Source organism: Scyliorhinus torazame, chromosome 1 (genome assembly GCF_047496885.1).
Source record: "Scyliorhinus torazame isolate Kashiwa2021f chromosome 1, sScyTor2.1, whole genome shotgun sequence".
Classification (NCBI taxonomy): Eukaryota; Metazoa; Chordata; class Chondrichthyes; order Carcharhiniformes; family Scyliorhinidae; genus Scyliorhinus; species Scyliorhinus torazame.
The window spans coordinates 171,593,891-171,618,337 of NC_092707.1; the positions used below are offsets into that span (position 1 = coordinate 171,593,891).

At 42.4% G+C, this 24,447-nt stretch overlaps 1 protein-coding gene across 1 annotated transcript in view; it reads left to right on the top strand.

The window, feature by feature from the left end:
* Positions 1-458: 458 nt before the first annotated feature.
* psmb2 (proteasome 20S subunit beta 2) overlaps positions 459-24,447 on the top strand; it is a 38,993-nt gene continuing 15,004 nt past the window's right edge. The window contains exons 1-3 of the mRNA XM_072501148.1: positions 459-638; positions 4,808-4,930; positions 11,581-11,651. Coding sequence (XP_072357249.1) covers positions 548-638; positions 4,808-4,930; positions 11,581-11,651 — 285 coding nt within the window. The 5' untranslated portion in view covers positions 459-547. The remainder of the gene's footprint in view (positions 639-4,807; positions 4,931-11,580; positions 11,652-24,447) is intronic.

The window sequence follows — 24,447 nt, forward strand, 5'->3', positions numbered from 1 at the left end:
TCTGCGGCCGTGCCCGGGATACAGGGCGTCCCTCCTCTGCTCCACTGCGTCCATGAGCGCCTCCACATCCCGTGACTCGAACCTCGGGGCTGAGCGGCGGCCAGCCATCCAGTCGGGTGTTCCGGTCGGGTGGGGGGGAGCAGCGCGGCCTTATGAGCCGTCATGCCGTGCGGCGCGTATGACGCTGCACGGCGTGAACCACGTGCGCAAGCGCGGATCCCGTTACGTCGCTGCGAGCCCAATTCGGGCCGGAGACTTTCGACCCATTTTTCCGACGTGACGCAAGTCGGATTTGCGGCGTTAACGGAGAATTTTGCCCTGTGTATTCACTCTGTGTTTATTCTCTCTGTGTTTATTCTCCCTCTGTGTATTCACTCTGTTCATTCTCTCACTGGACATTCACTCTGTAGCCCCGCCCCTTAGGATGACGTCCTCTGCCGGCGTTCTCGCGGTTTTTCTCAGCTCTCGCGCAGGCGCCGTGTGGAATTGCTGTCTCAGGCCCGGTGCTGCTGTGTGGGAATCCCGGTTTTTGATCGAGCTGCCCGCAATGGAGTACTTGATAGGAATACAGGGCAGAGATTTCGTGCTGGTGTCGTCGGACAGAGTGGCGGCCAGCAGCATCGTCGCCATGAAACACGGTGAGGTGGCCGAACGAGGCAGCAGGCCCGAGGAGACGGGATCTGCGGCCTCCCCTGCCCGGGAGAATGGAGAGAGAAAGGGAACTGCAGGGAGGCGGAGGGACCCAGGTGTTGGGGGGAAGGAGAGGAGAGGGAGCTCGCTTATTGTGAGGGATGGAGGGGCACCATTGTATGGGGAGGGGGTGACCCCATTGTGGGGTGATTGGTAGGGTTATTCTGGGGGTGGTGGTGGCAGAAGGGGACCCCCATTGTGGGGGGGGGGGCAGAGGGGGAGCTCCATTGTGTGTTTGGGGGGGGGGCAGAGTGGGTGCGCCATTGTGTGTTTGAGGGGGCAGAGGAGGACCCCCATTGGGGGGGGGCAGAGGGGGAGCTATATTGTGTGGGGGGTCAGAGGGGGGGGCATTGTAGTGGGGGGGACAGGGGGGACCCCCATTGTGGGGAAGTGGACCCTCATTTAGGGGGATAGAAGAGGGCCGCCATTGTGGGGGGAGGAGAGGGAACTAACCCATTATTGGGGGAAGGGGTGGTCCATTGTGGGGGAAGTGAGTCGGCGGGGACAGCCCATGTGGGGTGGAGGGGCAGCGGGGCCTGTTGTGGGACCAGTGAGGTGGAGGCTTCCTGTTGTGGTGACGGGATGCATAGAGAGTGGCCCATGATACGGCGCCATGATAGGGTGGTGGGGGTTTGCAGACATATGAGAGACCTGTCCCATTCTAGGGAGGTGGAGAGAGGAGATGGAGCTGCTCCATTGTGAGGTTTGGGAGAACGAAGGGAGAGATGTTCCAATTTGTTAAAGGGTGATTTGCAGAGGATGCTGCTTTATTGGGGGCAGGTGATGGCGAGAGTGCTGCTCCACTGGTTGGGGGGGTGAGGTGTCGTGAAAGACCTACTGCACTGAGGAATGTTGGAAGAGCTGCTCTTCTGGGATTTGATTTGGGGGATGGGAGAGAGAATGTTAAGGTTGGTGCTTTTATCAAACCAAGAGGCCAAAATTGCAGCAGCTCTGATACCTCCAGGTTGTATGGCTGGAGATTACAAGGATAAGAAGGGCAGAGATCGTGGAGGAATTTAAAAACAAAGATAGAAATTTTAAAATCAAGTATTGGTTATCCAGTGGGTACTTGGGTGCTACTAAATGAAACTCTGTGGTAGGATGTAAACAACTGAAGTGTAGCTAACCTCAAGTTTATGGAGTGTATAACATGGGAGGCTGGCAGGAAAACATTCAGATAGTCAAGTCTGGAGGTAATAAAGGCAAAGATTAGAGTTTTAGCAGCAGATAAGTTGAGGCAATAATGAAGTCGGGCAAAATTATACAGGTGGAAATAAACAGTGTTCATGACCAAATAACATTCATATATGACACCAAGATTGTGAACAGTCTGATTCCGACAGCTGCCCAGAGAATTGGGATGGAGTTGGTGGCACGGGTGAAGGGTTTGTGGTGGTGATTGTAGATAATGGCTTCAGTCTTCATAATTTTTAGGTGGGACACATTTCTGCTGCTCACCCAGTACTGGCTGCCAGACCAGCAGTTTGTACATAGTGGAGCGGTCAAAAGATGTGGTGAGGGAAAGCCGAATGCCGTCGGCATATATGTAGAACCTACTGTGTTTTTGGATGACATCACCGAGGGGCAGCATGTAGATGAGAAATAGGAGGGTGTTAAAAATATAGATCCTTGGACCTCACCCCCACAACCCAGAGATGTGCAGGGTAGGTGGATTGGCCATGTTAAATTTCCCCTTGATTGGGACAAAAAAATTGTGTATGCTAAATTTATTTTAAAAAGATATAGATCCTTGGGGAGAACAAGGATCTGCAAGAACAGGGTGGGAAATCAATCTAGGTGATTCTCTGACTATGACCTGGATGGATAAGGAAAGGATCCATATCAGTTCAGTCTCAGTCCACTGGACTTTAGGGGCATTGCAGAAGGATGGTACGGTCAACTGTCAAAGGCTGCAGACAGGTAGAGAATAAAGAAGAGGGATAGTTCATCATGGTCACAATCACATAGGGGGTTATTTGTGACTTTGATACCTGTGCAGCAGAAACCGGATTGAAGAGATTCAAAACGTGGAATTTGGAAACATAGGCACAGATTTTGGTGGTGGAAGTGAGCTTGTGATTTAGCAAATGGGTAGCTGCAGACATGTCATGGAGGATGTCGCAAGAGGCACAAAGTAACTGTCACTAAGTAACTGGGTGTTCTCACTGCCAATAGTGGATTAAAATATTAATCACAGTGATGGCATACAGAATCCTCTGTTCTGTTTACTGTACTGCAGTGAGAAGTAAATTGGAATATTACCTGCAGGCTATCAATCCACTGTGACTTTAAAATGTACCTTAAATCTAATTCCCATCTAATTAGCAATTACAGTGTAACATAAGTCCTGTTAAACCCTCTTAAAAGTCCTTTTGGACACATGTATCAGAATAAAAAGTGCAACATGTTTGGCGCTCTCTCCCATAATATTCAAAATTAATCTGAGCATTGCGAAGAAACTAACATTTTAATATTGCCAGGGATAGTTACTACTGTTCATGATACATAAAACAATATGGTTTTATACTTGCGAGATTATACTCGTTTTAAGTGCAGAAATGGATGAATCCTTTGTGCAACAAAATGTCCTCAAAGTGTACCATTTTCAGAGAGACATTCAAACTATTATCCCACAGCATCCAGAATCATTGCATTCAAATAAGAGCTACAGTTCCCTTTTTTAAATCTGCTCTTTCAGGCCTGCCAGCAGTATTATTCAGCATTATTGAGCAAACTGAAAGTGAAAGTATAAGTGAGCAGTATTGAACTACCAATTTCAAAGAGACAAAATGGAGTTGAACATATTTTATCAAAACTACCCGATGCTTGTCCCCAATCAGATGGGGAAAAGTACTGGTTAACCCCACATTTTTTGATGATTCTTATTTCCTTGGGTTTAGAATTCAAATTGTCTCTGGGATGGATCTCTTTTTTTTCTTCATTCAGGGGATGTGGACATCTCTGGCTCAGCCAACATTTAATGCCCATCCTTCATTGTCCTTTGAACTGAGTAGTTTGCTCGGCCATTTCAGAGGGCAGTTGAGAGTCAACCACATTGCTCTGGATGTGGAGTCACATGTAGACCAGGAAAGGGTGGCAGATTTCCTTCCCTAAAGGACATCAGTGAACCATATGGGTTGTCACGACAATCAACAATGGTTTCATGGGTGGTAGCACTGTTGCTTCACAGCTCTAGGGTCCTAGGTTTGACTCCCAGCTTGGGTCACTGTTTGTGTGGAGTCTGCACGTTCTCCTCGTATGTGCGTGGGTTTCCTCCAGGTGTTCTGGTTTCCTCCCATAAGTCCCGAAAGACGCGCTGTTAGATAATTTGGGCATTCTGAATTCTCCCTCTGTACCCGAAATGGCGCCGGAATGTGGTGACTAGGGTCTTTTCATAGTAACTTCATTGCAGTGTTAATGTAAGCCTCCTTGTGACAATAAAGATTATTATTATGGTCATTAGTCTTTTAATACCAGATTTTTATTGAATTCACATTTCATCATCTGCCACGGTGGGATTCAAACCCGAGTCTCGAACTCCCAGAGCATTACCCTGTGTCTCTGGATTACTAGTCCAGTGACAATACCACTGTGCCACTGCCTCCCCTGCAATATCAAGGGATGGTTCCGGAAGTCATTGTGTGATGTGCCATGACACATAATCAACATGTTTAATGAATGAAAGGTAAAGGCTTATTGATGCCTTTCATCTCTGTGTGTTAATAGCTATTTCTACCTAATCAGACTCCATACCCGAGAATCAGAATTGTTCAGACTTCTTTTTAACTATTAAATTTAACCTAGAATTTGGCTAACTACTCACCACCTCCAACGAACGTTATAGGTAGCCATAAAATTGGGAGGTAGAATAATTCATTGCAAGTGTCAGTAACCGTTGTGTGCATGTGCAATGAATAACTAACTTGCTGTAATTTGAAGAGGGCTTCATGGTGATGAGACTTTCTGTCCTTTCTGCACATAGTTTATCATTCTGTGGCAAAGTTGCTCTACTCATTACAATGGATAGATTTAGACGGGTGGATCTTTAAATTCTGTTCTCATTTATTGCTTTGTGAGTTTTAATTTCTTCATTCCTTCATTTCCTTGTTTCATTTAGATTATGATAAAATGTTTAAACTGAGTGAGAAGATCATGCTGCTATGTGTTGGAGAAGCTGGAGACACCGTCCAATTTGCAGAGTACATTCAGAAAAATGTACAGCTTTACAAAATGAGAAATGGTGGGTAGCCAGTGTGCCTTATTCACCTCTTTCAGGACTTTTCAAGATGGCATTTCAAATCACATTTTCATTTTAATGAGCAGCAGTTATGTATTTGTTTGATAGAGAGCAACTAAAATATTTAAAGATCAGTGTTTGTTTTGTTGCCAGTATTGCCTCTGTAATTAACCAGCAACTGCATGGTCTGTTTAGAGTTATTCTGGGTCCAATGTTTTGAGTGCTAAAATGATGATTTTTTTCAAATTCTTAGATAGTACCTACCCTCAATGGAATCAGTACTATTGTCAAACTTCAGACAAACTTTTAAAAAGTTTGCATTGTTCAGCATCGCTGTGTATGTTCTTTCAAGGTTTCTGTCTGTTTCAAAGGCCAAATTTGCAAGCTTTGATAATGTTTTTGTCTGAGTACAAGCTGATCAATGTAACCTTCTACATGTGTATTCCAAATTTGCAGTTTACATTGATTCTGAGTTCAGGTGTCAACTCTGGCCATTTGACATTCAGCAATGCCCAAAGCAGGCAAAATGAGTGTAAATTCCCCAATATATTCCTTAATAATGTAAAAGATGAAGTATGCTCATCTTACGCAACAAATCTTCAACAACAAATTACCATCAAGTCAATCAGCATGGATCATTGAAACATTGTATGCACAATCTTCTCCTTTTTAGACACATAACCAGTCACAATTCAATCTGCTATAGTTTTATTTATTAGCTTGACTTTTTTCTGTTGAGAATTTAAAAATTCTTATTTTATTACTCAAGATGACCTATTTCTTGACCACCTCTACTGTTGTGAAGCTACAGGAGTTCATAAGCCTCATTAGTAACTTCCTGAGCTACACTATTACGGTGTACATTTTCTCTTGTTGGAAACATAGGTGTAGGCTAGTCAGTCCGTTGAGCCTGCTCCACCATTCAAACAGATCATGGCTGATCGCTTACCTCTGTGCTATTTTCCCCCACTATTCCTATATTCCTTGCCGCCATTAGTATCCAGAAATCTTATCAATTTCTGTCTTGAACTTGGGGCTCAATATTTGAGCTTCCACAGCTCTCTGGGACAGAAAATTCCAAAGATTCACCACCCTTGCGTGAATGAAATTCCTCCTCGTTTCATCCTTAAATGGCTTGCCCTTTATTCTGAGATTGTCCCCTGGTTCTAGACTCAACAGCCAAAGGAAACACTGTTCATGGTCATTGAACTAGCTTTAGCTAACCACTGTCTTAGAATTATCAAATCTAATTGTGTCCTGTTACTGAAGCTACATTGAAGCCTGTTCATTCTTAGACATTTTGTAATTTAGCATCTTAACAGCCAGGACTGAAATTGATTCAGGTCATACATACATTTTAGCAATGAGATGTTTTGTGTCTTAACCTGCTGTAATAGAATGCAAACAGTATGTTTTTTCTTTTCTTGATGAAAGTGCAGCAAACTATTTCATGCCAAAGCTCTGGTAATTTATTTTTGTTGCTGCTCCTTTTAGTTGTAGCTCTTAAATATAAAGATTTTCTCCGAGTTTAGGAATGTGTTGATGGAATAAAAGTCTGTTTCAATTATTCATTGCAGCACAGTAACTGAAGTTGCAAGATTAGGTTTCTATTTTAAAAAAAATAAATTTAGATTACCCAATTCACTTTTCCAAAAAAGGGGCAATTTAGCGTGACCAATTCACCTACCCGGCACATCTTTTGGGTTGTGGGTGCGAAACCTATGCAAACACGGGGAGAATGTGCAAACTTCACACGGACAGTGACCCAGAGCTGAAATCGAACCTTGGACCTCGACGCCGTGAGGCTGAAGTGCTAACCACTGCACCACCGTGCTGCCCTAGATTAGGTTTGAGGGAAGAAGGGAAAGAATGTAATTTGACACATTAATCTGAGCAATATAAGGGGTTCATCACAGCACTTGCACGGTATTCAAAATGGAATTGCTGCTATGCACAGGAATTGAAATAAAGGCAGAATCAACCAATTAGCTTACTCATTGAATATTTAATTGATTATTGAATCAGAGACCCATAGCTCCATGGGGATGGCCCAGCAGAATCAAGGGCCTTTTGGGCACTTCATTGGGCCTTACCCAGAGTAAGGTCCCCGATGACTGACATCCTGCCAGCTAAGCATTGCTGGCAAATCATGGGCTGACAGCTTCTCATGCCACCCGCGGAAGTGGTGGCAGCTGATGTTGATGCAGCTGCCAGCATCGTCATGGGACCTCAGACCAAAGGTGGGATGGGGCTGGGAGAATGAAAGCCAAGGGAAGGAGTGTGGCCCTCAGCACAGCCACCCCTGCCACCTTTTTAATATCTTGTCCCTCGATTGGACACGGATTGTCTGACTACAAGCCAAAACCACCCTACAGTGGCCACTGGCAAACCTATTGGAGGTTGCTGGGCAGCCTTCCGGTGGTGCTGGAAAGCTATACAGGTTCCCCCCATTTAATCCTTGAGCCACCACTAAATTGCGTTGAGCTCAAGAGCATAATTAACTTCCCTCTGCCACATCTACCCCTTCTACCCTCCCAACTTCATCATGGGAAGCTATGGGGCAGCCTGGAGACAGATGTGAGGCCCCTCCTGCAAAATGGAGGCCTGGCCGCTGTAGTTTCTACAAAGGCAGGATACATTAAATCTAGCCCATGGTGTGTCTTTTTTGTTACATAATGTCATCTTTATCTCAATCATTCAGAATTGGTCATTCATTTTTAAAAATAAATTTAGAGCACCCAATAATTTTATTTTCCCAATTAAGGGGCAATTTAGCGTGGTCAATCCACTTAACCTGCACATCTTTTGGGTTATGGGGGTGAAACCCACGCAGACAGGGCGAGAATGTGCAAACTCCACACGGACAGTGACCCAGGGCCGGGATTCGAACCCAGGTCCTTAGCACTGCAGTCCCAGTGCTAACCATTGCATCACCGTGCTGCCCTCAGAATTGGTCATTCATAAGTAATCACTAGTGATTTATGATCGGTTCTTTTTTTGTTAAACTTTTAAACCTTAAGTTCCAGTATAAAGTTTGCCCATTTGTTGGATGGCTGTATGAAGGGAGATATTCCTATAGCTACACACTACGGTTTGTTTTTGGAAAAAAAACACAGTGCTAGCATATTTACCGCATGGAGCAATCTTTTCCATCAACTAAACATTGTGGTGATACACCATTACCAGCTATTGTTGGCTGCTTTTCAGAACTATTTAACTAATTTAACAAATAATCTCATTTAATTAGGGCGAGAAGAACATGAATGACCAAAACATTCTGTTTTTATTTCCGATTTCAAGCAGCTGCAGTATTTCGCTTTTGTATGAATGAGGAAAAAGTCACTTAAAAATTCAGTGAACTCAGACTAATATTTAATTTCTGGAGCTATGGTCTACATAGGATAGAGATGATTCACCATTTCTTTTCCTAATCAGCATTTTGTGCGGTTCTTTGAAACATCTCTTGGATTTGGTCCTTGTCAGTGTTCACTTATGTACTGGTACTTTTATGCCACAAATGTGCAACTGAAGGGAATATGAGATTTAAATCAGGTGTAGTTCACAAATCCGTTATTTGCTACATGCCCAAAAATGAGAGAATTGACTTGATTGGTTTGTTTAATTGTGAAAAATTAGCATATTCCATCTTTTACAATATTAAGGAACATATTGGGGAATTTACATTTGGCTTGCCGGCTTTGGGCATTGTTTGCTGCTGGATGTCAAAATGGCCAGAGTTGACATCTGGGGCGCCATTCTCCGACCCCCCAGCGGGTCAGAGAATGGCTGTTGGCCGCCATGAATCCCGCCGGTTGCCGAAGTCTCCGGTACCGGAGATTGGGTGGGGGCGGGAATCGGGCCGTGCCGGTTGGCGGGCCCCCCCCGCTCGATTCTCCGGCCCGGATGGGCCGAAGTCCCGCCGAGAAAGTGCCTGTCCCGCCGGCGTAAATTAGAGTAGCTATTTACCAGCGGGACAAGGCGGCGTGGGCGGGCTCCGGGGTCCTGGGGGGAGCGCGGGGGGATCTGACCCCGGGGGGTGCCCCCACGGTGACCTGGCCCGCGATCGCGGCCCACCGATCCGCGGGCAGGCCTGTGCCGTGGGGGCACTCTTTCCCTTCCGCCTCCGCAACGGTCTCCACCATGGCGGAGGCGGAAGAGACTCTCCCCACTGCGCATGCGCGGGAAACTCAGCGGCCGTTGACGCTCCTGCGCATGCGCCGCCCCGAGATGTCATTTCCGCGCCAGCTGGCGGGGCAACAAAGGCCGTTTCCACCAGCTGGCGGGGCGGAAATCCCTCCGGCACCGGCCTAGCCCCTCAATGTTGGGGCTCGGCCCCCAAAGATGCAGAGCATTCCGCACCTTTGGGGCGGCGCGATGCCCGTCTGATTGGAGCCGTTTTGGGCGCCAGTCGGCGGACATCGGGCCATTTGGGGAGAATTTCGCCCCTGAACTCTGAATCAAAGTAAACTATGCAAATCTGGAATATACGTGTGGAAGGCATGCCCTTCTCCGTGCTCAACCACAGTCAAAACTTTGAATTGTAGTCCAACTGCAGTGATGCAAAACCCTTTTCTGGACTTTCAGGGCTGAACATTTTTTAATAACCTCCAGGCTCATTATCCTGATGGGGAAATTATTTTTGTATATGTTTTATCCAAAAAGATTTCATTATAAAAAGAAAAGTAACTCAGCCATGAAGTGTGTCAAATTATGTTACAATCACAGGCATTCTTTTGCATTTACACATTGTGTTCTTATTGCCGTGAAAGAATGTTAGGTTTGTCAATATTTAAGGTGAGGGTTTTTTTAAACTGCTAGCAATATTCTGTTTCAAGGTTTATTAACACATAAAGGCTTGCCAAGACTCGGGTGATTTGGGGGAGTGTAGATACAGCATGTGCCTTCACTGGATATGGTTGCATTAGAGTCATCAAGTCTGATTCAAATATATGTTACAGTTATGAACTAAAAATTGCAGGGCAGCACGGTGGCGCAGTGGTAGCACTGCAGTCTCACGGTGCCGAGGTCCCAGGTTCGATCCCAGCTCTGGGTCACTGTCCGTGTGGAGTTTGCACATTCTCCCCGTGTTGCGTGGGTTTCGCCCCCACAACCCAAAGATGTGCAAGGTAGGTGGATTGAACATGCTAAATTGCCCCTTAATTGGAAAAAATGATTTGGGTTCTCTAAAAAAAAATTTTTTTAATGAAATAAAAATTGCTTATGAGCTTTGTCAAGGAAGCTGAATAAGTTATTTTTCATGTATAATTTTTTTACTCAATTCGGCAAATGTTGAATTTCACTTTATAGTCCCACATTTTGTGAAGTCAATTTTGACTTGATTATTTTCCATGCTGTTGGATAGAACTAGTTTGGAAAACTTCTGGATTAAGTCTCTTCAACCCCATATTCAACTAAGTGGCAACTCTTTGTTATTCTATTGCCATCTTAATTCAGCCTGTCTCATGTTTTGTCTCTTTTTGTATCAGTGCAGGTTTGCCTTTGAGAGTTTCTATTAAGTGAATAGCTATCCATAACTCGATCCTACTGGGTAGGTGGGTAGCTATTCTAATCACTGAAATGTCCTATTGACCTTTTTTATGCACTTCCTTTATGGAATACCACAACTGTATCATTTTGATGCAAGAAAACAAATCAAATCTGTATTCAAGCAGAAATCAAAGATAATTCTAACCAAGCAATCATTTTGTTCGAACGCAAATACAGATTAGTATGAATAGGATCAATTAAAACTAGCTTTTGTGATCTATTCTGTTACTTTTCTTGTGTTTTTATCTCTATTGGTAAATCTCTCAACTCTGTCCTTGAACTTGTCTTACTGATGATAGGTGAAATTAAAACTGAAATGTACATGTACAATAGCCGCATTGTTTTAATTTAGTCTTTTCCATGAATTCCACTTCTACCGAAATAAAACATATTTCTGCACCTGCTCAGTGATCATTTTAGAATGCTTCTATAAAGCATCAAGTGCACCCAGTAGCTTTCCATGAGATTTAAGTAGAAACCTTTCAGCACATTATATATAGAAACTGCATAGTATATTCAGATTGTAAACTTCCTGCTCAGATTTGTGAGCTAATAAATTATGTGTGGATGAATTGTTACCTTGGCCACCCAATTGCTTGAATTCTGCTCAGATTCTGTTTGAGACTGAAATACTTATTTTGCCTCTTTAACTATAGGTTTGAGTCCTAACACTGTCCTATTACTCTAATATAATTATAATCTTATTTTTGCCAGGGTGTTAGAAGGCCAGGACACTACGCTTTTTTGAATAGTGCCATGGAACCTTTACATCCACCTGAACATATAGGTTGACCATTTCATCCAAACCACAACGTGCTGCATGAGACTTTCAACCAAGATGATGTTCAAGTGCAAAAGAAATGCTTGAACCCACAAACAGACAAGAGTGTTTTACCATCTGAGCTGTACAGATACCATTCTCCCTTTATTATTAAACAATGTTCGTTGGATGGTATAACCTTACTTTCATGGTGAAAATGGTGTCTCTTTTGATTTACCATGAAGAATGCCACTGGAACCGTGTGTGGGTATACTACAATAAGTACGGTTTCATGTGTAGTTTGTTCCACATTGCACATTTTATCATCGTTATTTCATCATTACAGGTTATGAACTGTCCCCTTCAGCAGCTGCCAACTTCACTCGCAAAAACCTGGCAGAGTACCTCCGAAGTCGGGTAAGTGAACAGAATGTGACTGGAACGGATAACTTGCAGGGTGTTAGAAACTTCCTACAAGAATGAATGTGGACTCTTGTTAATGGAGATGCATCCATAATAATATCAACTTTGAAGCTGCAGTGATTCATAGAACAGAATGTTACAGCACAGAAACACACAATTTGGTCTACCACATCGGTACCGGTGTCTTTCTACCCATGAAGAACTTGGTCTATAATCTTAATCTCCTGCTTGTTCCCCATGATCTTTAATATTGTCCTTTTACAAGCAGCTATAAGATTCAATTTTTGAAAAAAGGACTGTTAAAAGTTCCGAGCAGAGAATACCAATTCTAACCGATGTGTCAGAAAATTCTAACGATCATTAGAATTGTGCTAGCTTAAATTTGAGTCCTCTCATTACTGTTTTGTCAGCTAGTGAGTACACTCTATCACTGCTTAACCTACTGTAACAGTTCATAACCTTGAAGACATCCATCAAATTGCCCTGAATTGTGCCAATACTAATAGAAGAGCCTGATTTCTCAAGTCTTCAAAATATAACCGCTTCCCCTATCCAATCACTAATAACATCTGTACCCAAATCTTTGCATTGCTTTTATGTCAATATTTTAGATATAATATCATGGTGTGCAATTTTATTCTCAAGCATGATCTGCTCGAGCTGCTACCTCCTTTTATGCGTCCATGTATCACTGTTACAAGATTCCTGTCCTCTGCTTTGTTTAAAATCTTACAATTGTATGCTTTTTTTTTCGATTCTTACTTTCAAAATGCATTTCTTATTTTTCCAAGTTAATCTTCGCCTGTTTCCTGTATGCGCCCATTTTACAGACGTTCTCCTTGTCTTTTGTACTCATTCTGATTTGCCTTATACCTGCTGAGGAGCCCTGATTCCCCACAACCCCATTTAGAATCTGATGCAATGGTTATCTAAAATACATCAATTTTTTTAAATTGCTGCTCGGAAAATATTATAAATCCAACATTATTTTACCATCTTTCCCAAAAACTGGAAGTTAAAATCACAAGCACAATATCCAGCTTAAAGTAAACTCGGACGGCGGTGTGGCGCAGTAGTTAGCACTGCTGCCTCACAACGCCGAAGACCCGGGTTCGATCTCGGCTCTGAGTCACTGCCCATGTGGAGTTTGCACATTCTCCCTGTGTCTGCGTGGGCCTCGCCTCCACAACCCAAAGATATGCGAGGTAGGTGGATTGGCCATGTTAAATTGCCCCTTAATTGGAAAAAAAGAATTGGGTACCCTAAATTTAAAACAAAAATAGCTTAAGGTAAAGCTCCTAAGTTTAATTTAATGCACCAAGATTTAGCATTATTTTTGATCATGGTGTGTTGTAGCATAACATAATGAAACATAGACATGTGCCTGTTATTTGCATCCCAAGCACTGAGTTCCCAATGTAGGAGAACCTGCCATAGGAAGGCCCTAAATCGAATCCCAAGTACACTTGAGTGAGAACAGGAAGAGGAGGCGACACATTTTATCTGCGGCCGCCCTTCTGCATCATTTAGCAACTAATTGTAGAACATTGTTGACAAACGTTTATGGGTCAATGAACTAGAGTAACACATTTTACAGCATAGGAATTGGAAAAAATATCTGATATTTGAGAATCTGTTCCCAAACCCTTACATTTCCAAAAGAGGCCATAAAGAGGAGGGTGATGTACCCTTCCTGTGAGGAATTTAATTTTTAAACCTACAGATTATGGAGTCAATCTCATAACGAAAAACTTATCACAAGGGCGGCACGGCATTGCAGTGGTTAGCACTGCCTCATGACGCCGAGGACCCGTGTTCGATCCCGGTCCCAGGTCACTGTCCATGTGGAGTTTGCACATTCTCCCTGTGGCTGCTTTGGTCTCACCCCACAACCCAAAGATATGCAGGGTAGGTGGATGGCCACCTTAATTGGAAAAAAAGAATTGGGCACTTTAAATTTTATAGAAAACATCACAAAATAGAGCAGATTTCACGTTATCATTAAATGATTTTTGTGTCAGCTGAACACGATCAAAAATAGCACACTTGATCATTTAGTTCACTTTATAAAACAAGATGAGAAACATCAAAATAGATTCTAGGTTATCAAGTGGTTTTCATGTTCGATACCAGGCAGCCTTCACATGCCAAATTTATCCGTTCACAATATGTGCTACACACTGCAGGTAAAGCAGTAGTATTTTTAAGATACGTGATCATCATCAACAACAACTACTTTCTTATATGTAGTTCCTTTATGCCTTCTTAACATCTTTATTTTAATCAGGCAAAAATGGACGCAAAACCAAAGATAGACACAATGGATGGAGTAACTAAAAGCTTAGTCCAAAAGTTGGGGGTGGGGAGGGATTTCCATAACAAAGAGGCCAAGAATCTGAGTAACATATTATGACTGGAGGAAGTCAGAGATGGGGAGGAACAAAGCCATGATTTAAATACCAGGATGAGAATTTATTAAAGGCACTGGAATGTAAGCCTACTTGTGACACTAATAAAGATTATTATTAGATTGTTATTATAACGAGAAGCAATTGTAGGTCAGCAAGAACAGGAGCGATGGGTAAACAGGACTTGAAGCAGAATTTTTTAAACTCACGACTTCTGCATTGACAGCCCTCTTTCCACCTCATCAGCTGTCGATGATGATGAAAGAAATTGTGCGTGCCATTCAGTGCATTATATCTTGATTCTTCATAAATCCTACTGTTGATTTCTATTTGGTGCATTCATGAATTTGTCAAGTAAAAGGTTGTAGGTATTCACTTAACCTCCGAAACACTGCATGATGGATGTTTTTATTTCTCTATATACATGCAGCTACTAAGGCTCAGACAAATAATGTATGTCATTGTATGTTCAGATCCATTTCTTATAAATCTCAGCATATAAAAATAATTTTTAATGTGACCTGTCCTCCACGTGCTGGCCAAAACCTCCCTCTTTCAAGCAAAGGGCAGCATGATGGCACAGTAGTTAGCACTGCTGTCTCACAGCGCTAAGGAACTGGGTTAAATTCCAGCCTTGGGTGACTGGAGTTTGCACTTTTTCCCCGTGTTTGCGTGGGTTTTCTCCGGGTGCTTCACTTTCCTCCCACAGTCCAAAGATATGCAGGTTAGGTGGATTGCGAGGCTAAATTGCCCTCTAGTGTCCAAAAATGTGCAGGTTAGGTGGGGTTAACGGGAATAGGGTAGGGGGAGAGCTTGGGTAGAGTGCTCTTTCAGAGGCTCGTGCAGACCTGATGGGCCAAATGGCCTCCTGCACTGTAGGAATTCTTTGGTTCTAAATGAAGCTGTGACACCATGGCCTGTCTAGAAGTTGGTGAAGTCATATTGCTGCTCTTGATTCTGCAAAAACAAAGGAATAATGTATGACAAGACCTGGGTAATCAAATGTTATAAGAGAATACTTGGATATTATGTAACTTATTCTAGGATCTTGCTCTGGGATGTTACTTTTGTTTGGAGTAGATAGAGCATTCTTTCATGATCAGCTGATCTGGGTTCATTAATGTGCGAGTGTGAGACTCCTTTCTCTGTTTCCGGTCTTGTAGCTAGTTAAGCCCTTTAAGTCATTTCCATTTTGTCATTAAGTGTGAACCTATGGGAATTCACAGAATTGCTTGAGCAACCTTATTTATCTACAGTGCTACAGCATAGTCTGACTGGTAGCGAGGATGATAAAGTGTTACAGTACCCAATGCAGATAAGATTACTTACCCAGAGAGCTGACTTTTGGTAATGGTGCACGATTTGTTATTGGAAATGAGTGAAAATTGATGTGTAAGATGTCCTTCTCAAACATGTACTGCCTTGGGAGTTGACTGAGAAGTAACATTGACGTATCTAGTGATGATACAAGATTGGATCATTGAACATCCCTGAATGAAGCATTTGGGTGGGGGGGGGATAGTCTCTTAAAATAAAATCTTCAACTTACTTTATTTTTGTATTCCATTCCCCTGCAACAACCAAAAATAAATTACGGGTGTCAATATATTATTGTTATATTTTGGTCCATATCCCATGGAATTGCTGAATATCACTCCAAATTGTTTTTCCCAGTGTTACCTCGCTATAGTTTTTTTTATCAGCCAATTTACTGGTAAATGATTATATATCTGTAGCCATTGAACTGCTGTTTGTGTATCACTGTTTAAACATTTATGACATTTTGTGGTTTCTGGAATCTTAAAATTGTCTGACGATATGCTATGATACAAAGAAAGGAAGATTAGATTCATCTTCATTCTACGAAAAATGTACACCCTCCTTACATAATCTTACTCTTGCAACCCTGCAGGCATTTAGCTTTTTGGAGAGAGAAAGATTATGCTTAGATAAAATTCAGTCCATTGCCAGGGTAAAATGGACTATCACAGCTGTACTCTGATCCTAAGGCTTTGTCAGACATGGAAGGAGATCACATGCTGCACTGCCTATTTGTAATGCCATGATGGTATTTTCATGCTCATTAGGTGATTTCTAAAGAACCTATCATGGTAGGTTCTCTCGCATAGTGCATGGCAGATGTTTATCATTTGAAGAAGGGAAACTCCATGTAAATAACGACAATAGACTCCTCATGTGCTCTTTAGTGCCAAGACTATATTCAAGGAATAACTATTGCAATGCCTAGATTTACTTGTAAAATATTAAGTTATTGTAAGTATTTTGATATCCTAAAGTACTCTTCGTGGTCTAATGGAAATATGGAATAAATCTATTATGCCTCTTCCAAAAATTTTAATTTTATTAAATGCTGAAATTTTGTGGCAACCTAAAAAATAGGAGCAGGAGTAGGACATTTGGCCCCTCGAACTTGCAGCACCATTCAATTAGATCATGGCTGATTATCTTCTGGCCTAAGTCCAATTACTCTGGCTCCCATAACTCTTGATTTTCTTCTGGATGAAAAATCTGTCTTAACTCAGCCTTGAATATATATTCAATGACCGAACCTCCAGTGCTCTCAGGCAGAAAATTCCAAAGACTAACAACCCTCTGATTGAAGCTTACTCCCGCCTCCCCATCTCTGTTTTAAATGGGAGACCCCTTATTTTATAATTGGTGTTTTTGATGTAGTCACTGCCAGTTTTATTACTGCAGACTTTAGCACTGGTTTCAAGGTGTCACCATCTGCAAGAGTTAAGTATTTTTACCACATGTGACCCCTCCCCCTCCTTTCCAAAAAAGCACATCTGCCCATGCCAGCTCTCTCCCTGCTGTGTAGTCCATCTGGAGTAGGCAGGCTGTTGGGCATGTCCAGGCATGGACAGACTGTGGGGATCAAATACTGGGGACCTCAGCTGCACCTTGCGACCTCCACTAACCAAAACTTGTTAATTACCTTATTACTGAATTTATTTTAATCAGTTGTAACAAGTCACAATTGCAGTGCTCTGGCAAGGGAACACAGACTCAACCATTTGCAGCATTCACCTGTGCCATATGTTGTTAATCACATGATCAGTGTCAGACACCTAATCAGCTAGTCTCATCAGCCCCCCATTGCACTTTGCACAGAAGGGTGGGCAAAACATCCCAATTAAATTATCCATAATTGATGATGTTGTATTGGCACTGAACCTTGCCCTCCCTTGACACCTAACGTTTTTAGTTAGCCAGCTGTTTAATTTTCCCGGGTGGATTGGAACTGTGCTCTCAATGGAAGAATGTGTTTAAAGTGAGCTAAAGGATGGAACGACACTTATTTCCCAGAACTGCGGTCGCTGCCTGCCCTGGATTCTAGACACCACAACCAGCTGGAGTTATTAACCAGACCCCACCCCTTCAAGTGATAAAATTCATGATGCTTAATATGTTTGACAGGGTCTTAACCTCTGGGGTCTTAAATTTGTATTTTTGAAATAGTACGCATGATTGGAAACAGCACCATAAGCTTTAATATTTTTGCAGTTTTTGAAATATTATTAATGTCTGAACACTAGTCTTTCCCCAAGAAGTATATCAATTATCCAAGTTAAGTATTTTGTGGGTTTTATGTGAAATCTATATTTCAGTTACTTTTTGTGATAACATTTTTCTGAGGAGGTGACCGGCAGTTATTTAAATATTCCATTCCTTATTCAAACAGTGAAATATTTAGACTTCATGAATCTGTTGACAGAATGGCACTCGTTAAATGTGCACTCAGAGTTGCGAGCAGTAACATGATGACATCACGCTGAACAAGTCCCAGCTCGTTCACATTATGTTACTCCGTTCATACATATGTCAATCTTCCAGCTAATACACTGTAGTTAAAAACATGTCATTGTTCATTTTGTTATTTTGCCTCAGTGGCAACCGGGTTAAACACACAACAAAGGCTCAGTCCAGAAACTGGCCAGAATATCTGGGGTATGCTTTTGGGGAATTTGGAAAGAGATTTCTAGAACTTTATTTAGGTGAATTTGAATAATACTGTCAAAACTAAATCTTGAGCAGTAAATTGTTGTAATGTGTGAATATGTTTATTTAAGTTGTCATATTGGAAATATTGTGGGGAATAAAAATCACTCCATCAAACATAACTTGAAAATATTTTTTTTAATCAATTTAGAACTGAATAGTCAAGAATGTTGTGTTTTTTGCAATTAATTTATGCCTTCCCCTTAAAATCAAATCCATTGCTAATAAGATGGGTAACTGAAAATTCAAATTCATCTTCATCTATTGGAGCTGGAATATTAAATTTAGCAATGAACAAGTTTACAATCTTTTTTTCTAAATTCCCATATGTAAAGTCAAGTTCTTGGAACTCCAATGACCTTGACTTTAAACTGTGCATCAGGCTTCCAGGTGGGAAAACTTGTTCTGTGCACTTCCTTATATGAACAGGGCTTTGAGGTAACAATAGTTCCAGAGCTGGCCATAAACCTTTGCCTGTGATTGATATGCTTGTGACCATATCTGAAAATCATAGCTTTTTTGACCAAAAAGATAATTGTGTATTTGCCATTGAATATTTAAACGTGAGACAAGTGCTATTGAGAAATCGGCAAATTGGCAAATGGCTGTTGAATGGTAGAGCGCTAAATTTCATGTAGAGGCCATGTAAAATTCTAATCTCAGTCATTACTTAAAATAAGTTGTGTCTACTCAAAGATTTTTTGGAACTCTGTTTATATAATGCCATATTAACTGGCCAACTAATTTTAGGAGGCTAGAAAATTAGGGCAGCACGGTAGCATTGTGGATAGCACAATTGCTTCACAGCTCCAGGTTCGATTCCAGCTTGGGTCACTGCCTGTGTGGAGTCTGCACATCCTCCCTGTGTGTGCGTGGGTTTCCTCCGGGTTTCCTCCCACAATCCAAAGATGTGCAGGTTAGGTGGATTGGGCATGATAAATTGCCCTTAGTGTCCAAAATTGCCAGTCGTGTTGGGTGGGGTTACTGGGTTGTGGGGATGGGGTGGAGGTGTTGACCTTGGGTAGGGTGCTCTTTCCAGGAGCCGGTGCAGATTCGATGGGCCGAATGGCCACCTTCTGCACTGTAAATTCTATGATAAAATAGACAAACCCTACCAACTTCCAACTGGGTAGGAATGCAGTTGTGATGGTAGAACTGGAGAATTCAGTGATCCATATTATTATCGGGAAGGAAAGAACATTTGGGGCAACAAAGTGAGCAGGGGAATTAATTGCTTCCTAGTTTCCCTCCCGAAAACCTCTTCAGCAAAATAAACAAAAACTTGAGATACTTCAAAAGTACGAATTAAGTAGCATCGCTGAACAAAATTTAAACCAGTGAAGTGGTTACTTCTGATTTGCATTTGGATGACCAAAATTCCAATTGTTAATAACTTAGACTACTAAATATAAATAAGTACTAAATTTTAGCAGTGTTTGATTTCAACACCAATCTTAAACATGACAGGAACCTTTCTACTACACTATTTGCTATGTTTAATTTTCTTATTATTCGTTCATGGGATGTGCGTACCTATCTCTAATTGCCCTTGAGAAGGTGGTGGTGAGCAGCCTTCTTCAGCCCTGCAGTCCATGTAGTGTAGGAACGCCCACAATGCTGTTAGGAAGGGAGTTCAGAATTTCTATCCAGTGACCGTGAAGGAACACAATATAGTTCCAAGTCTGAATGGTTTGTGACTTGCAAGGGAACTTGTAGGTGATAATACTATACATCTGCAGCCCTTATCCTTTTAGGTAGCAGAAGTTTCGAGTTTGGAAGATGCTATCAAAGGAGCCTTATTGAGTTGCTGCAGTACATCTTGTAGATGGCACACCCGGCTGCCACTCTGTCGGTGGTGGAAGGAGTGAATGTTTGTGGATGGAATGCCAATCAAGCAGGCTGCTTTTTCCTGGATGGTTTTGAGCTTGTGTTGTTGAAGCTGCATTCATCTAGGCAAGTAGAGAGTATTCCATCATGCTCCTGACTTGTGCCTTGCAGGTAGTCGCAAGCTTTGGGAGTCTGCACAATTCCCAGCCCCTGACCTGTTCTTGTCGCCAATGTAATTATTTGGCAGGTTCAGTTTCTGGTCAATGGTAAGCCCCCAGGATGTGGATAGTTGGGGATTCAGTGATGGTAGTGCCATTGAATGTTATGGGGAGGTGGTTAGATTCTCCCTTTGGAGATGGTCATGTCTAGCACTTGTGTAGCGTGAATGTTATGTGCCACTTATCAGCTCAAGTCTGGATATTATCCATGATTTCTTTCATATGGACACGGGTTGCTTCAGTGTCTGAGAAATTGTGAATAGTGCTGAACATTGTGCAGTCATCTGTGAATATCCCCATTTATGACCTTATGGTGGCGGGATGGTGACATGAAATAGCTGAAGATAGTTGGGCCTAGGCCACTACCCTAGGGAACTCCTGCAGCAGTGTCCTGAGACTCAGATTGGGGCTGGTTTAGCACACTGGGCTAAATCGGTGGCTTTTAAAGCAGGCCAGCAGCACGGTTCGATTCCCGTACCAGCCTCCCCGAACAGGCGCCGGAATATGGCGACTAGGATCTTTTCACAGTAACTTCATTGAAGCCTACTTGTGACAATAAGCGATTTTCATTTTTTTCATTTTCAGATGATTGACTTCCAAAACCACAGCATCTTTATGCTAGGTATGACTCCAACCAGTGGAGTCCAACCATCTTCCTGATTCTAATTGACTTCAGCTTTGCTAGGGCTCCTTGAGGCCACATTCAGTCAAATGCTGCGTTGATGATATGGATAGTCACTCTCATCTCACCGCTAGCTGTACTGAAGTCAGGAGCTGAGTGGTCCTGACAGAACCCAAACTAAAGCGTCATGGAGCTGGTTAAGTGCTGCTTGATAGCACGATTAACACTTTCCACCATTTTGCTGATAATCAAGAGTACACAGCTGGGGTGGTAATTGCAGTTTGGTTCTGTCCAGCTTTTTGTGGACAGGACACAACTGAGCAATTTTCCACATTGCAGGTAGATGCCAGTGTTGTAGTGTATTGGAACAGCTTGGCTAGTTAGGGAGCACAAGTCTTCAGTACTATTGCCGGAATGTTATCAGAATCTTTGTAATATCCATTGCTTCAACAGTTCCTTGATATTACATGGAGTAGGGCACCTCAGGAAGAGGCCAAGATGGATCTTTCATTTAGCACTTCTGGCTGAAGATGGCTTCAAAAACTTCAGCCTTATCTTTGCACTGACGTGCATTGAGATGGGGGACATTTTGTGGACCCTCCTCCAGTTAGTTTTTAATTATCCCCACCATTCAAAACTGGATGTGGCAGGACTGCAGAGTTTCGATCTGATCCGTTATGGGATCACATGCTGCCTCCACTGCTGTTCAAGTAGCACTGTGTTGTAGCTCCACCAGGTTGACACCTCATTGTTAGGTTTGCTTGGTGCTGCTCCTGGCCTGCCCTCCTGCGGTCTTCATTGAACCAGATTGATCCCCCAGCTCGATGGTAACGGTAGAGTTGGAGATATCAGGGACACGTGGTTACAGATTGTGTTTGTATACAGTTCTGCTGCTACTAGTGGATGACCAGTTTTGAGTTACTAGATCTGTTTGAAATCTATCTCATTTTACACGGTGATAGTGCCAAGCAACACGATGGAGGATATTCTCAGTGTGACGATGGGACTGTGCGGCGGTAACTCCAACCAGTACTGTCATCGACAGATGCATCTGTGGTAGGCAGGTTGGTGAGGAAGAGTTCAAGTAGGTTTTACCTCTTTTTTTTTTTTTTTTTGTTCCCCCACCACCTGCCGCGGACCCAGTTCTTTAGGACCCGGCCAGCTCAGTCTGTGGTAGTACTACTGAACCGCTCTTGGTGATAGACATTGAAGTTCCCCATCCAGAGTACATTCGTTGTCCTTGTCACCCTCCGTGGTTCCGCCAAAGGGTGTTCAATATGGAGAAGTACTGATTCATCTGCTGAGGGAAAACGGTAGGTGATAACCAGCGGGAGGTTTCCTTGCCCATTTTTGACCTGATGCCATGAGACTTCATGAAGTCCAGAGTCAACATCGAGCATTCCCAGGGTAACCCCTCTTTATTTATACCACTGTGCTGCCACCTCTGCTGGTGGGACAGGGCATACCAAGGGATGGTGGTGGTGGCTGGGACATGGTTTGTACGGTATGACTGTCAGCCTGTTGCTTGATTAGTCTGTGGGATAGCTCTCCCAATTTTGGCACAAGACCCCTGGATGTTAGTAAGGAGGACCTTGCAGGGTCCACAGAGCTGGGTGTATCATTGTGGTTTCCATTTCCTGGGTCAATGCCAAGTGGTCTGTTCAGTTTTGTTATTCCTTTTGAGACTTCATAATGGTTTGAAACAACTGAATGGTTTGCTAGGCCAGAGGGCATTTAAGAGTCAAGCACATTGCTTTAATTTCTGAGTGGTATTCAGCACTCTTCTGCTTTGGGATGCAAGTAAAACTTGAATAATGTCTTGTTGGAAGCTGGAACACTAATTTGTAATGACAAATTGTAATCTCTGCCTGCTGTATACAGTTTTTAAATTAAATAATAGAGCAACATTGACTTTTACGAGACAATAATTGAAGCATTTGCCTCCTATTTATAAATCTACAAAATGTCTTATGTTTTGATTTAAGATATGAAGAATTATAATATCATCAAATGTATTGCAAAGGGAAAACATACTTATCCCAATTATTTTATGACTGATATTTAATACTCATGCGTGTCGTTTTTCTATATGATCTTTTTGGAGTATGGAACCTTTTTAATGAAAATGTTGATTCCAAGTAGATGGATAGTTTTCTTATTTGCAACACTTTTCCTCTGGTATCATTTAACTCCTGGAATATTTAAAATTTGAGGGACTGGTTATATAAGGCTACGCAGGAAACTTTTGTTCTAATGCTACAGCTTAGATTTGGCATTCATTTCAGAGAATGGAATGTCATTTTAGTGCCCTTTTTTCATTCTTGCATGGATGTGGGCATCGCTGGCTGGGCCAGTATTTATTGTCCATCCCTAATTGTCCTTGGTCAGAGTGGTTTGCTGGGCCATTTCATAGAATCCCTACAGTGCAGAAGTAGGACATTCGGCCCATCGAGTCTACACCGGCCCTTGGAAAGAGCACCCTACTTAAGCCCACGTCTCCACCCTATCCCCATAACCCAGTCACCCACCTAACCTTTTGGACACTAAGAGGCAATTTAGCATGGCCAATCGACCTAACCTGCACATCTTTCAGCTGTGGGAGAAAACCGGACGAAACCCACGTAGACACGGGGGAAAGTGCAAACTCCATACAGATAGTCACACGAGGCTGGAATTGAACCCTAGTCTCTGGAGCTGTGATGCAGCAGTGCTAACCACTGTGCCACAGTTTCAGAGGATGTTGAAGAGTCAACCACATTGCTGTGGGTCTGGAGTCATGTGGATTAGGCAATATAAGGACCTACATTTCCTTCGTGAAAGGGTGAACCAGATGTTTTTTATTTAAATGGAACTTCTTTCAAACTGGTTCTGTTCCTGTGCAAGTTCACACTGGCGAATGGCCCCATATCGTGGAACAGAATTGACAACACCATAATTACTCAGAAATGATGAATGTAGCTTTAAAGCAATTATGCATGTGCAATCTGAGTTGAATTCCCAGCTTTGTAATTGTGGCTGGGGCCTTCTCAACCTTGTCCTCGCCTGAGGTGTGATGACACTCAGGTTAAATCACCACCATCAGCTCAAAGGGAAGAGCAGCCTATGGTCCTCTGGGACTGTACCGATATTTTACACGAGAAAGGTTTGTCTCCTTCAATGCGATTGCTGTTTTTGAGTCAATCTTATATGGTTAGAGATAGCAGAAGTCATTACCCATTGACTTCATCGCAAATTGTCCAGTCTTTATGTGCACAAATGCCATGTTCACTTTCTTGAGATATCTTGATGCTGCAGTTACTCTGGCTGTACCCTTAACATTTGATGCCAGTTAATTTTTATATTTCATGCACCCTCCGTGGCATCTAAGCATACATTTGAAGACAACCTTTAAGATCAATTTTAACATGATTTCTTCTGCATGCAGGTTCAATATATGAAATAACCTTGATTTTCATGACATCTGAAAAGTAGTTTCAGTTTTCCATTATTCATCAAGTTGACTCAATCTTTTACAAGATTTTCAGCTTTAAGGAGAAATGGACGATAATTGTGATTAAAAATGTCAGTTATTCAGCACTTTGTTACGATATATTAACACAATTTTCATGTGATTTGCAGCATATTTAAATATTTTTTGAACTATTTTTATTATAAATCTTTATTTTGGCATTTCCCATATTTAAAAGCAGTTA